At 42.2% G+C, this 13,986-nt stretch overlaps 1 protein-coding gene across 1 annotated transcript in view; it reads left to right on the top strand.

The window, feature by feature from the left end:
- RAPGEF4 (Rap guanine nucleotide exchange factor 4) overlaps window positions 1-13,986 on the top strand; it is a 198,463-nt gene that overhangs the window by 114,033 nt on the left and 70,444 nt on the right. Inside the window, exons 19-20 of the mRNA XM_040358501.1 lie at window positions 11,106-11,203; window positions 11,473-11,598. Of these exons, the coding sequence (XP_040214435.1) occupies window positions 11,106-11,203; window positions 11,473-11,598 (224 nt within the window). The remainder of the gene's footprint in view (window positions 1-11,105; window positions 11,204-11,472; window positions 11,599-13,986) is intronic.

Raw genomic sequence — 13,986 nt, 5'->3', positions numbered from 1 at the left:
CACAGCCAAAATCTTTTTTAAAGAGATTATCAAGCTCCATGGAGTGCCCAAAAGCATAGTATCTGACAGAGGTACTCAATTCACATCCAAATTTTGGAAGGAACTTTGCAGAGCTTTGGAAGTGAAGATCTGTCTGTCCTCGGCCTATCACCCTCAAAGTAATGGCCAGACAGAGCGCACTAATCAAACGCTAGAACAGTATCTACGATGCTTTTGCTCAGTCTCCCAAGACGATTGGTCCTCCTTGTTATCTACAGCCGAGTTCGCTTACAATAATTCCATACATTCTTCCACAAACCAAACCCCGTTCTGGGCTAACTTCGGTTTCCACCCTTCCTTTTTGCCGGACTCCATCCCGGAAACATCTGTGCCAGCGGTCCAGGAACGTGTGACCTGCATCCAGCAAAACTTTCAGAAGTTACAGGAAAGCATGCAGCAAGCTCAGCAGGACTATAAGAGGTTCCATGACAAGGGGAGGAAGGATTGCCCTGTCTTCAAAGTGGGTGAGAAGGTCTGGCTATCCGCCATCAACCTCAAGTTACCTATTCCCTCTCGGAAGCTGGGTCCAAGGTTCATCGGGCCATTTGAGATCAGGCGAGAAATCAACCCAGTAGCTTTTGAGTTGGCTTTACCCAGGTCCTACAAGATCCACCCTGTGTTTCATGCCTCTCTGCTTAAGCCCGTTGTGTCTGACCCCTTCAACGGTAGAGAAGAACTGCCACCTCCACCAGTGGAGATTGAGGGTGAAAAAGAGTTTGAGGTGGAGGCTATCTTGAGCTGCAGGAAAAGAGGAAGGCAGTTGCAATACCTTATAAAGTGGAAGGGATATCCCCCTGAAGATAACTCTTGGGAGCCTTCCCGGAATCTCCATGCCCCTCGCCTGATTCGGGCCTTTCACCTGGAACACCCGGAGTTAATGACCAGTTTGGGCGTCCGGAGTCCGCCCCTTGGGGGGGGCACTGTCAGGGTACTAGCTCCATCTCTGACAGATTCCCGCACATGCCCAGTAGAATGACATTTCGGCGCATGCCTGTGCGTGGTTTGCGCGCACGCATGCGCGGTACGGCAGCGCGCCGTGTGCGTGGAAGCGCGCACGTGCACGTATGCGGCAACCCTGGGGCCAATCAGAGGCCGGACATTCCTATTTAAACCAGCAGCCTTCCCTGAACAGGTTGCTGGTTTGTCTTCAGCTCCTATGTGTTTACCTGTTGCCGTACCTGCCTGTTTTGACCCGGAATTCCTGACGACTCTCCTCTCACCTGGAACCTCTGACCCTTTGGCTAACGTTACCTGGATTGCTGTTATCTCCTGCCCCTTGACCTTGGCTTGCTCTCATGGACTCCCTCTGAACTCTCCTGCCCTTGACCCTCGGCTTGTGACTCGGATTTGCCCTCATCTCCTGTGGACCCTACCAGACTCACCTACCAGCTCCTGCCTGACCAACGCTTGTCTCCAGTCTTCTGCACCTGCCCTGCTTCCGTCAGCTGCACCAAGTCTTCCTGCCAGCTCCCGGCGCCGGTGCCTCCTTGTGCCGTCCCTCCTCTGTCCCAACTCCAGGGAGTGGTCTGCACAGGGTCGCAAAGGTGAGCCGCCCTCAGCATCTCGGTCTCGGTGAGTACAGGTTCTGACACCTGTACACACGATCGGTTTGTCTGATGAAAACGGACCGATCGTGTGTATGGCCCCATCGTTTTTTTCCCCATCGGTAAAAAAAAATAGAACCTGGTTTAAAATGTTCTTATGGTTAAAAAAACGATAGAAAAAAACGATTGTCTGTGGGGAAATCCATCGGTCAAAAATCCATGCATGCTCAGAATCAAGTCGACGCATGCTCGGAAGCATTGAACTTCATTTTTCTCAGCACGTCGTAGTGTTTTATGTCACCGCGTTGGATTTCTAACCGATGGTGTGTAGGCAAGACTGATGAAAGTCAGCTTCATCGGATATCTGATGAAAAAATCCAGTCCGTTTTCATCAGACAACCCGATCGTGTGTACAGGGCATTAGGCTAGCCATGCATTATACAATTTTGCTATAAATTTACCAAAACGATATAATTTATGAGGTCCAACCTAAACACTTTTAGGTAGATTCACACACATTGGCCTAACTTTAGGGCGGCCTAGCCTAGCCTGTTTAGGCTACACCGCCGTAAATTAGTTAGGCTAGTAGTGATTCACAATCTACTTACCTGCTAATCTACGGCGGCGTAGCCTAAAACGAGCGGGCGTAAGGGCACCTAATTCAAATTGCTTGGAGGGGGGCGTGTTGTATGGAAATGAGGCTTGACCTCACGTTTTTTGACGTTTTTTGACACTGCGCATGCGCCGGGCGACTACATTTCCCAGTGCGCATTGCGGCTAAGTACGCTGTACGGGCCTATTGATTTCGACGTGGACGTAAACGACGTAACTCCCGATTCGTGGACGACTTACGCAAACGACGCAAAAATTTAGAACCTCACGGCGGGAACGGCGGCCATACTTTAACATTGTTATTCCACCTCATAGGTGGAATAACTTTAGGCCGCCTAAGGCCTTACGGAAACGACGTAATTCGACGGCGTAGGCCTGGCGTACATTCGTGAATCGGCGTATCTCCTCATTTACATAATCTACGCCGGCCGCAATGGAAGCGCCATCTAGCGGCCATCAGAAACATTGCAAGCTAAGATAGAACGGCGCAAGCCGGCCTATCTTAGCTTAGTTTAAGCGTATCTCTGTTTGAGCATACGCTTAAACAAACGCCGGCGTAGATTCAGAGTTAGGTCGGCTTATCTACTGATAAGCCGGCCTAACTCTTTGTGAATCTACCTATTTAAATTTGTATGCAATCAGGCAGGCCCTTGCACTACATATTGTGGTTGAAGGTAAATCTAATGGAAATAGAATAAGAAGATTGTATAATGTAATTGGCCAGCATAAGCATTTTCAGACTGGTGCAGATTTTAGCTCTCACAAATGAGAAAATATATTTCTTTGATTTTAAATAAATGTTCAAAACTTTATTACACTATCAGAGTTTTTGGTGTTGAATTGCTTTGAGTATTACATGTAAAAGCTCCTATAGAAAGAGAAAGGACTGTGCGAGATGCAGGTGTGATACAATTGTGCTATAGACCTTTTTTTTTCGGAAAGGTCATATTTATCTAGAGAGTTCTCTGTGTGGACATAAGGCGTGGGGTATCACATTGAGCCGAGCTGATTGTTCACAGAGGTGGAGGAGGATCATTTACATGGAGTGTTGTGACTTGAAAGAAGCTGGACATTTTATTGTTGCATTTAGTGGATTGCACAATATTGGTCCTCCAAAGCTTGCTCCTAGCGTTCAATCCCTTGGTTGTACTCCCAAGACATGAAAAAATGAATGAATGCTCCACATAGTGTAGATCCTTACTTCTTTTTTTCAAGTCGTGATGCTTCTGCCAAATATTTTCTGGCTGTTGTTGTGTTGAGAAAGATGCGATGTTTGCTGAAAGTACTGTTTTTTTTCTTTCCTTCAAGAAGTCAGAGTACATGTGCCTGAGACCTGTTCTTTCAACTACACAGGGGCGGATCCAGAGTCTAGGGGGGCACTGCCAGAAAAAACTTTTTTTTTTTGGATACATTTATCGGGGAAATGGCTGGTATTGGCGCTTCAATTATCACGGCACCAGGGTTATTATGGTCTCAGGATGATTGAAGCGCATTATTTCTATTATTACATTGTAGAATAAAATTAAATAGTCCAACTCACCATAATGCAGAATCAGTGGGAGCCCCGAGTGTGTCACTTGCCATGTCGCCTGCCACCAAATGCGGATTGTCACTTGCCACGTCACCTGCCACCAAATGTGGATTGTCACTTGCCACATCGCCTGCCACCAAATGTGGATTGTCACTTGCCACGTCACCTGCCACACGTTGCGGATTGTCACTTGCCATGTCACGGATTGTCACTTGCCACGTTGCCTAACACACTTGCAGATTGTCACTTGCCACGCCACATGTCACACATTGCATATTGTCACTTGCCACCCATTGCGGATTGTCACTTGCCGTGTCACCTGTCACATGTTGCAGATTGTCACTTGCCACGTCACCTGCCACACGTTGCAGATTGTCAATTGCCACGTCGCCTGCCACCAGATGCGGATTGTCACTTGCCACGTCGCCTGCCACCAGATTCAGATTGTCACTTGCCACACTCCTGATTGTCATTGTCATCTCCTGTGTCACTTTCCTGCTGAAGTGCAATGTCCCAATGTTAGGCAGCAGAGAGATGATGTAATCTCTCTGCTGCCCACGGCTGCTTACACAGTCACAGAGAGGGCGGAACTGCAAGAATACAGGGCAGGCGCCAGGAGATGATGTCATTTCTCTGCTCCCATGCCTGCTGGCTCCCTGATTGGCCAGCAGCGCTCACACACTGAACCGCCCAGGTACCCCCCATCTCTCACCTGCCCGCCCACTCACCGACCGAGCAGAACCGCCCACACTGTCACCCGTGGAGCCTCCCGCTCTCACCCAGATTCTCGGAGGGGGCAATTTTTTCCTAAACCATCTGCCTGATATCTATGGCAAAAAAAAAACACCTCCAGGTAGTCATATTGCATTGCATTTTACAGAAAATTACAGAGAGCTATTTTACAGGCGCTATTTCTAGCGCTAAAAATGCCTGAAAACTGCCTCAGTATGAAAAGGGTCTTAATTTTGTAAAATAAAAAATAAATCAATGGATTTCCTGCTATAGAATTCTGATAACATTTTGTAATTTTTTTACCAAAATATTTTCCAAGTTCTTCCACTCAAATTAACTACAGGCTGCAACAATATCCTCTCAGGATAATTAATAGTCTTTTTTTATGCAGATTCTTCAAACAAATGATGAATATGAGAAATAAACAGCACTTGCCCCTTTTATATCAACAGTGTGTGTAGTGTGTTTAGATTGTGCAATATTGTAAGGGATTTGGAATGTAAACATGAAGCAGAGGTGACACACCATTATTAACCGTCATAACCATGGCAACCTGCTTACTTTAGACCAGCTGCCAGTGCTAAATGCAATAATCGCTGCTATGCTGGAACGTGTCCCCCTCCCCAAAACAAAACAAAAAAGAGGAATGAATAGGAAATTGGCAACAGTTGGTAACATACCTGTTATATTGTAGTATAGGGGCTATAGTGCAATATACAAATTTTTTTTTAATATTGAGATATTTTAATACAGGAATGTTATATAATATACATGAATATACCACAGAATAAGTGCATATTTAGTATTATATATAAAAGGATTGCTTTTTTCATCATTCTATACTTCAAAACTATGTTGTCATGACCTTTTATAAACATACTGGCCCGGATTCAGATAGATTCTTCTATCTATCTGCGGGCGTAACGTATCTCAGATACGTTACGCCGCCGTAACTTTGGGCGCAAGTTCCGTATGCAGAAAGAACTTGCGCCCTTAGTTACGGTGGCGTAACGTATGTGTGGCGGCGTAAGCCCGCCTAATTCAAATGGGGATGTTGTGGGCGTGTTTTATCCAAATTTAAGATGACCCCGCGTATTTTACGTTTTTTGTGAACGGCGCATGCGCCGTTCGTGAGAGAATACCAGTGTGCATGCTCGAAATTACGCCGCAAAGCCTCATTGGTTTCGACGTGAATGTAACTTACGCAAAGCCCTATTCGCGAACGACGTAAAATTTTCAAAACTCGGCGCGGGAACGACGTCCATACTTAACATTAGCTACGCCTCATATAGCAGGGGTAACTTTACACCGGAAAAAGCCTAGCGTAAACAACGTTAAAAATGCGCCGGCCGGATGTACGTTTCTGAATCGGCGTAAATACCTAATTAGCATATTCCTTGCGTAACTATACGGAAGCGCCACCTAGCGGCCAGCGTAAATATGCAGCCAAAGATACGACGGTGTAAGACACTTACGCCGGTCGGATCCTAGGGAAATCTATGTGTAACTGATTCTCTGAATCAGGCGCATAGATACGACGGCCCGCACTCAGAGATACGACGGCGTATATGGAGATATGCCTTTGTATCTCGTATCTGAATCGGGGCCTCTTTCTCTACACACTATTCCCTTATACCCCCAATTATGTAACTATAATGATGTAAAATAAAACGATGCTGTAGGCCCCTGTACATCACCAATAATGGGCAACCTCTTGTCAGGTGCTTTCTTTTTCATTTCCATTTTAAGAAGGTTACTGGGGGACCTCATTGTGTCTACAGACTCTTTGTAGGACTATTGTCCCACCTTATTTTTGATCTGTTTCACAATCAATTTATCAATCACTGCCCTTTATAGTCAGTTCAGAGAATCCAAAAAAGGTGTGAAAAGGGGAAGAAAAGAGGCTAAAGTTAGTCCCTAGTAAGTTGGACGCTCAGTCTGGGAGGGGCAATACTATGCATGATGGATCTCTTCAGAATAATACATCCATCCCGATCAGGTATCGCGGAATCGATCCAACTGGTCCTTAGTAGTACCCAACGTTCAGGTTTCATGAACGTTTACTTCTCTCTATCAATCAGCTAATGTTGGACATGCTACCTTTTTCCAATATCTTGGGATCAGGCATTTAGCAGCATTTAGCAAGTGAGGGATTACACTCTTTTTTATATCTGCTGACCAAAGACCTAGCATCATGGAAGTGAAACTGAAGTGGGGTATATTGAACTGGTCGTATGGACGTTTTATGGATCTAAGGAAGTATTGAATACCCAAAAAGTCCTAATCTTTTGACAGTCCCACCAAAGATGAAGAAATGTACTGCGGTGAGCGCAGCCGCGCCAGCAGGTGGAATCAGAACCTGGAAACATCTGAGCCTGGCGAAAGAATGTTCTATACCACCTAGTCAGAAATTTGTCCAAAAACGTAATTTAATTCATTTTTAACCACTTGCCACTCATGGGACATCATATGATGTCCTGGGGTTTCAGTGGTTATACCAGGATGATGCCTGCACATATCCCAATATCAAAAATTTCAGCCAGTAATTCCCTTTACAGTACAAGCTATTTAAGTGGCCATAGAGACACTCAATCACTTCTACGAGTGGGGGTGCTCCCCTACCGCTGCTGTCCTTGCACAATTGGATGAGAGAGCCTGGGACCGCTCTGACCAGACTGAACAGAGAAAACAAAACTGATGTTGTTCATCCCTCTCTGTTAGATCAGAAACCAGCTTTGGCTTGTACAAGCATCTGATCAAACCAATCTTGGTTGGAGCAGATGCTTTGGAGGCCAGAGGAGACATCTGGGGTCTGATAGACCCCAGATCTCTCCATAAAGAGGATGTGTCACAGCCCATGCTGTCACAAGGGATGTTGTTCATCTCTTGTGATAGCAATAAAGTTTATAAAAAAAAAAGGGACATTGTTAACAAGTTTTAAATAAAATAATAATAAAAAAAAAGTAAAGTTCCCCCATGTCTCAATAGTCCTGCACCTTTCCTCTGCTGCTTTCCCTCTACTGAGAAGCTCGAAGAGATAGAGCCTCACAGACCAAACCTTTGCTGTGATCCTACAGACACTTCCGATGATGACCCCAGGCAGTCTCCCACCAGACTATTTATGTCTAAGCACTACTTCCCAGGATGCCCCATGTGGGCAAGGATGACACTTTCTAAGATCGCACTAGTCTGAAGTGGCTATCGCTAATGGCTATCTATGATGTCACTAATAGGGGTCCCTGAGCCTGTTCTCATAGCTGTCTATGGCAAAACCTAGTGTCCAAACTAGGGAACTAGACTGAGCACACTTGTGCACCCAGCCTATAGTCAAAACTTACAGCATAGCTCCCAAATGTCTCTGATTTCGAGGGGCTGTTCCTAATTTGGAACTTAGTCCCCCTGTCCCTCTTTCCTCCTCATTTGTCCATCATTTTGATCTGATCTATATAGTTGTATATAAAATGTATTTGAAAAAGTGTTTCCCAGTGCTAAACCTTTCGTCCAATTTCTAATTTGCTGCATGTGTACATTTCAAAAACCAGTATAAAGGAAAAGTAGTGGTAAGAGAAAGGGCACTTGGAGGTTTAACACATTTTTTTTGTATAATTCTCTGTTAAGAAGGTGTGGCAGGGGGTGCATCCTACGCCAACATATTTTTGCTAATAGGCGTCCCTCGTTCCCATCCCTCCCACTCGTTTTTATTCACTTGATTGAAGACAAAAAGCAATTATGGGAGTGAGCGCAGATCCAGCCTTCATTTTGTAATGTGGGCTTTGGATCTTTGGTTGGTCTGGGACAGCCCACATGGATACTAAAGAGTTGGCTTTGTGGTATGTGCTGAACCACTGTCATTAACCATGAGTTTTAAGGTATCAATGTCAGGGTGAATTATCTTTTTTCTTTTTTGAAAATAAAGGGAAAACACAATATTCAACCAACATGTGAATCAAATATGCCTTCCTCTCTTTCTTAACGATAATGATAGTGTATGTAAGCGCTGACAGAACCAATACTCCTTAAATACTGTTAAGGATGATTTTAAGATCCATCGATGCCTTTCTAAAACACACCTCTGCTAAGTTAAGGCTAAAGCACATTATGGAAGTAGTAAACAATTATATTGTAGCAAGCTACTCTTTAAGTGTTATGCTTTCCAGATCTTTAGCATAATAGCATAGTAAGTGAGGCTGTGCAAAGCAATTATGTCAATCAAACAGAAAAAGACTTTGACAGATCTTCAGTCATGTTGATCAAGGAGGAGGCAAAAGAAATCTAATTGTATGATTGACAGATTTCCACTTAAACAATGACTAAAATGCAGAAGTTGGATTTTTTTGGCTGTAATGCTGGCAAAGTAACCAAGTTTGTGTAAAATACATCCATGGGAGCTCGGGATTTGGCATAGGCAAGTACCTCTTTACAACCCAAAAAACAATAACCAGTTTAAGGAAATTATTTAGAAAAAAAGATAAGGGTTTGTCATTAAATTCTACATACCTTCCTTTCACAGTTCAGTAATAGGATGGGGCAAAAATGCAAATAGCCAGGTCAGGTATCCTGATTTTTTTTTTATGTATATTCTGCCAAAAATTGTCATATTTTGACTGCCTCTGGCTTTCTTGTTCGAATGCTATCTGCTTAGATCATTGTTTAGATACTGTTCAGATTATCTAATGGCGTTTATTTTGTTGCCCTCATGATTCAAACGTGTTAAACAACTGGAACATTGTATGGGATCCCTGGATCTGAAGCAGGTCTTCCCCTGATTTGATGTCATCATTAGTCTTGGTTTAAAGTGTATCTAAACCCAAAACTTTTTTAAGCTATGGATACAGCTCAACCAGCATCTGGAGAGATCACACTCATTACCCCTTTAACATCCCTCCATTTTTATCAGTCCAGTACATGTGTCATTTTACAATACAAGCCCTGATAACGGGGGACCAGTTGAGTCCCTGAAACACATTAGATTTATGGATACAGTGCCTCAATAAAATGTATTCTGGACTTTATACATTCTGTGTTTGATGATTTCCTGCTTAAACTTCAAGTTTTCATTGCTATCTATGTATGTCCCCACTAAGGAGATTCACCTTCTCTATTTGTCCTGGTGACCACAGAGACAGAAAGTGATGGAAGGATCGAGAATTTTAAATTTTTTATCTCCCACCTAATTTAGTGACAACTGTCTAAAAGGAATTTCCCTTTGCTTTGGCGAGATTTTTCTAACTTCCTGTTGGATCTAAAATGGGATACAAAGACAGCAACAAAAATATGATGTTTACTTTAAAAGAGAAGTGTGTTTTTTTTATTTCACCCCTTTTTGCTGACCGCATGCAAATATGTGGCGCCTGAGCCTTAGTGCGAGAGGCCGCATATTTATGTGAATTTCAGTCAATAGCGCTGTGCCGCACTGCACGCTCCACACAGTGGTCGACGTCTACCTGAAAGCTCCCGACCGCTGCATGCTGTCATGGTGGTCACATGATCTTAAGCCATGCCCCACCTACTGGCATCTTAAAACCCTTAAAGGACCCAGGAGGCATCAACCAAAAGAGGTTAATATTCATACTTACCTAGGTGGATGCAGCATCGATGCAGCCACTAAGAATGAGAACCGAGTGATTTAACGCTGCAGATTGCTCGGTTCTCACAGCTCCCCAGACTTTTGCCAGCTGTCTTCTGAAAATAGGTCACAGAAGTACAGAATGAACTGCACTCCTGTGATCCACAGGAGAAGTACAGCCAAATGAGCTTTGGCTGTACTTCTCCTTTAACCAAGTTCCTTTGCAGAAACGCCTAATATGAATTCTGTAAAAGATGGAGGAGGTGAAATGTTAGAGAATAAATTAGTTTTCCAGTTGTACAATTTAGTGTTCAGAATTAAGTAATCCCTAGCAACCAGAATTGCATTATTCTAGTATAACTACAACAATGTGAAATCTGGTTACAATAGGTTACTGTTTGTTGTTTAAAATGTATGTCAGGGCAAAATAAAATAAAAAAATTAGCATGCAATACATGTATATTTCCCTATGTCTTGTGCCTTTAGAAGCTTTGCAAGTACAAAAATATCTGTCGATGTGCCAGCTCCCATGTCCTGTTGTGGGCAGATAGCCAACAGCAATTTTTTAACTGAGTGGTGTCAGCCTTGCCCAGCTTTCTTTTGCTAAATTACTGAACCACAACCAATATTATATTCTCAAAAACTCTTTCAGTGGTACATTTACGAGGATAAAAAGCAGCATATTTGAGAAGTTCATTGTTAGAGTTTACAGACTCTTTTGAACTGCCTTAGGGCCTGTTTCAATAAGTTTTGCGTTTGTATTGATGCCATTAGTTTGACATCAATTTGTGATGATTCTGAGTTCATTCAGAATTCATTGACAGGTGCATCTGACTTGCAGTTGACCTTCTGAAATGCATTTGACCTGCCTCAGTCAGGCTTTACAAAAAATGAATATGGGAAAGCAAAACCTGGTTTAAGCAAACAAAATTCTGTTGAAACAGGCCCTTATGATGTGCTTTTAGAGATTACTTAGGGGAAAAAATACAATAAGGAGTAAAGGACCATAAAGGCATAAAAATAAATGTCATATTTGCATATATTCTTTGTGACTGACAGTTAACCCTTTTCCCTCTTTTAGAGAAAGTGGTTCTGAAGCCAAATGACATTTCTGTGTTTACAACACTCAGCGTTAATGGACGACTCTTTGCTTGTCCTCGGGATCAGTTTGATTCTCTGGTATGTACAATGGTCACAAGATCAGCATATTGCATCTTACTTAATCTGTGCAGAAAACCTTTTGATAAAAATTCAAGATGAGAAAGTGCAATTGTATTTATTGGTGATGGACAAACATGAGATATTAAACTTGTCATGATAAAAAAAAAAATCTATACTGGTCATTTTTTTGGGTTGTTTTACTATAAAAAAAAACACCTAAGGTTGTAGAAGAAGGATAACAAGTGAGACAATTCTATTTTAAGTAATATCAATGTCTTCTGATTTAGACACCGATTCCAGAACAAGAGGGCCCGTCAGTCGGTACCATGTCAACGTTTGAACTCATGAGTTCAAAGGATTTGGCTTACCAAATGACAATTCACGACTGGGACCTTTTCAACTGTGTTAATGAGGTAAGTTGTGTGCCCAAAAGTTTTTTGGCTTTGTTCTCTACCGTCTACAAATGTTCTAAAAATATGAGTTTTCAAAGAAATGTGGCTTTTTGTACCTTCAAAACTATAGACTTTACAGGTTGCACATTTTTATTACACTAATTGGATTAATTAGTTATTGAATAATTTGGTATTGTATTGTATTGGCAAGCAGGTCAATTGTTTGAGGATTCATTGTTCTTGCACAGAAATCTGTATCACTGGATCTGTATTTATTAAAAGCCACTGTGGGTTTGTTAAGACTGGCTTTAACAACCAATAATATAACTGAGAGCATTCAATCTGATGCTATAGGTCAGGGGTGTACAACCTTTTGACCTTCGTGGGCCACATTGGAAGAAGAGGAATGGTCGTGGTCCACACATAAAATACACTAACATTAAGGATAGCTTATGAGCTGAAAAAATTGGGCAGATCAAGTTACCAATCACTGACATAGATAATGTACCTATCTGAGTAATTTTTTTTGTAATATTTTTTATTCTAAACATAAAACGAGTGCGATATTTAACTGTTTTTGATAAACAAATGCATCAGTGATGGATGTAGTAGCAATCCTCAAGGTGCTCAGTAGATATTTTGGTTTTAATTTTGCCCTTTATGTGCTTTATCCTTGAAAATTGTTGCTCACAAATATAGAAGCGGCCGAAAACTGATGGCATGGATAAGGCTTGATTGTAAACAGTGGAAAGATAAAACGTATAAAAGTCCAGTAAAGAGAAACTGTTACATTTTTCTTCAGCCTCATGTGTTGGCTAAGTGTAAACACATTTTTACAAACAAATCAAAATTTTTAAGTAAGGTTATAATTTTGTGTTGGGCCACATTTATCTGGGGCTGCATGTGGTTGCACACCCATGTTCTAGGTCAGTGTTTTTCAACTCCAGTCCTCAAGGCACACCAACAGGTCATGTTTTCAGGCTTTCCATTATTTTGAACAGGTGATTTGATCAGTTTCACTGCCTTAGTAATCACCACAGTCGTTTCATCTAAAGGAAATCCTGAAAACATGACCTGTTGGTGTGCCTTGAGGACTGGAGTTGAAAAACACTGTTCTAGGTTATAACAGACTTTTACAACCAGGGTTCCATGGAACCCTAGGGTTTCTCCAAAGGTTGCTACAGGTTTCTTGATCAAAGCATTTTTTGGCGCCTAGATAAGCAGCTACTGACACCAATAATTCTTTCAGCTAAACATTTTTTTCCCATTGACCAAATATTTTTTGAGCATTCTTTCCACCAACCACAAGTGTAAGGAGTGTTCTTTCCACTGACTACCAATGTAGGCAGTATTCTTCCCTATGACCACCAGTGTATTAGGGCTTTTTTCCCACTGACCACCAGTGTAAGGGGGACTTTATACCAATGTAAGGGGCCACATTACTGACCACAAGTTTGAGGTAACACTAAAATTGTAACTGTTTATTTTCTTGTTTACTTAATTTCATTATTATTGCTAAAAACAAATGCATCAGTGATGGATGTAGTAGCAATCCTCAAGGTGCTCAGTAGATATTTTGGTTTTAATTTTGCCCTTTATGTGCTTTATCCTTGAAAATTGTTGCTCACAAATATAGAAGCGGCCGAAAACTGATGGCATGGATAAGGCTTGATTGTAAACAGTGGAAAGATAAAACGTATAAAAGTCCAGTAAAGAGAAACTGTTACATTTTTCTTCAGCCTCATGTGTTGGCTAAGTGTAAACACATTTTTACAAACAAATCAAAATTTTTAAGTAAGGTTATAATTTTGTGTTGGGCCACATTTATCTGGGGCTGCATGTGGTTGCACACCCATGTTCTAGGTCAGTGTTTTTCAACTCCAGTCCTCAAGGCACACCAACAGGTCATGTTTTCAGGCTTTCCATTATTTTGAACAGGTGATTTGATCAGTTTCACTGCCTTAGTAATCACCACAGTCGTTTCATCTAAAGGAAATCCTGAAAACATGACCTGTTGGTGTGCCTTGAGGACTGGAGTTGAAAAACACTGTTCTAGGTTATAACAGACTTTTACAACCAGGGTTCCATGGAACCCTAGGGTTTCTCCAAAGGTTGCTACAGGTTTCTTGATCAAAGCATTTTTTGGCGCCTAGATAAGCAGCTACTGACACCAATAATTCTTTCAGCTAAACATTTTTTTCCCATTGACCAAATATTTTTTGAGCATTCTTTCCACCAACCACAAGTGTAAGGAGTGTTCTTTCCACTGACTACCAATGTAGGCAGTATTCTTCCCTATGACCACCAGTGTATTAGGGCTTTTTTCCCACTGACCACCAGTGTAAGGGGGACTTTATACCAATGTAAGGGGCCACATTACTGACCACAAGTTTGAGGTAACACTAAAAT

Source organism: Rana temporaria, chromosome 6 (genome assembly GCF_905171775.1).
Source record: "Rana temporaria chromosome 6, aRanTem1.1, whole genome shotgun sequence".
NCBI lineage: Eukaryota > Metazoa > Chordata > Amphibia > Anura > Ranidae > Rana > Rana temporaria.
The sequence above is the reverse complement of the archived record's forward strand: the minus strand, read 5'-3'. Positions and strand labels throughout refer to the sequence as shown.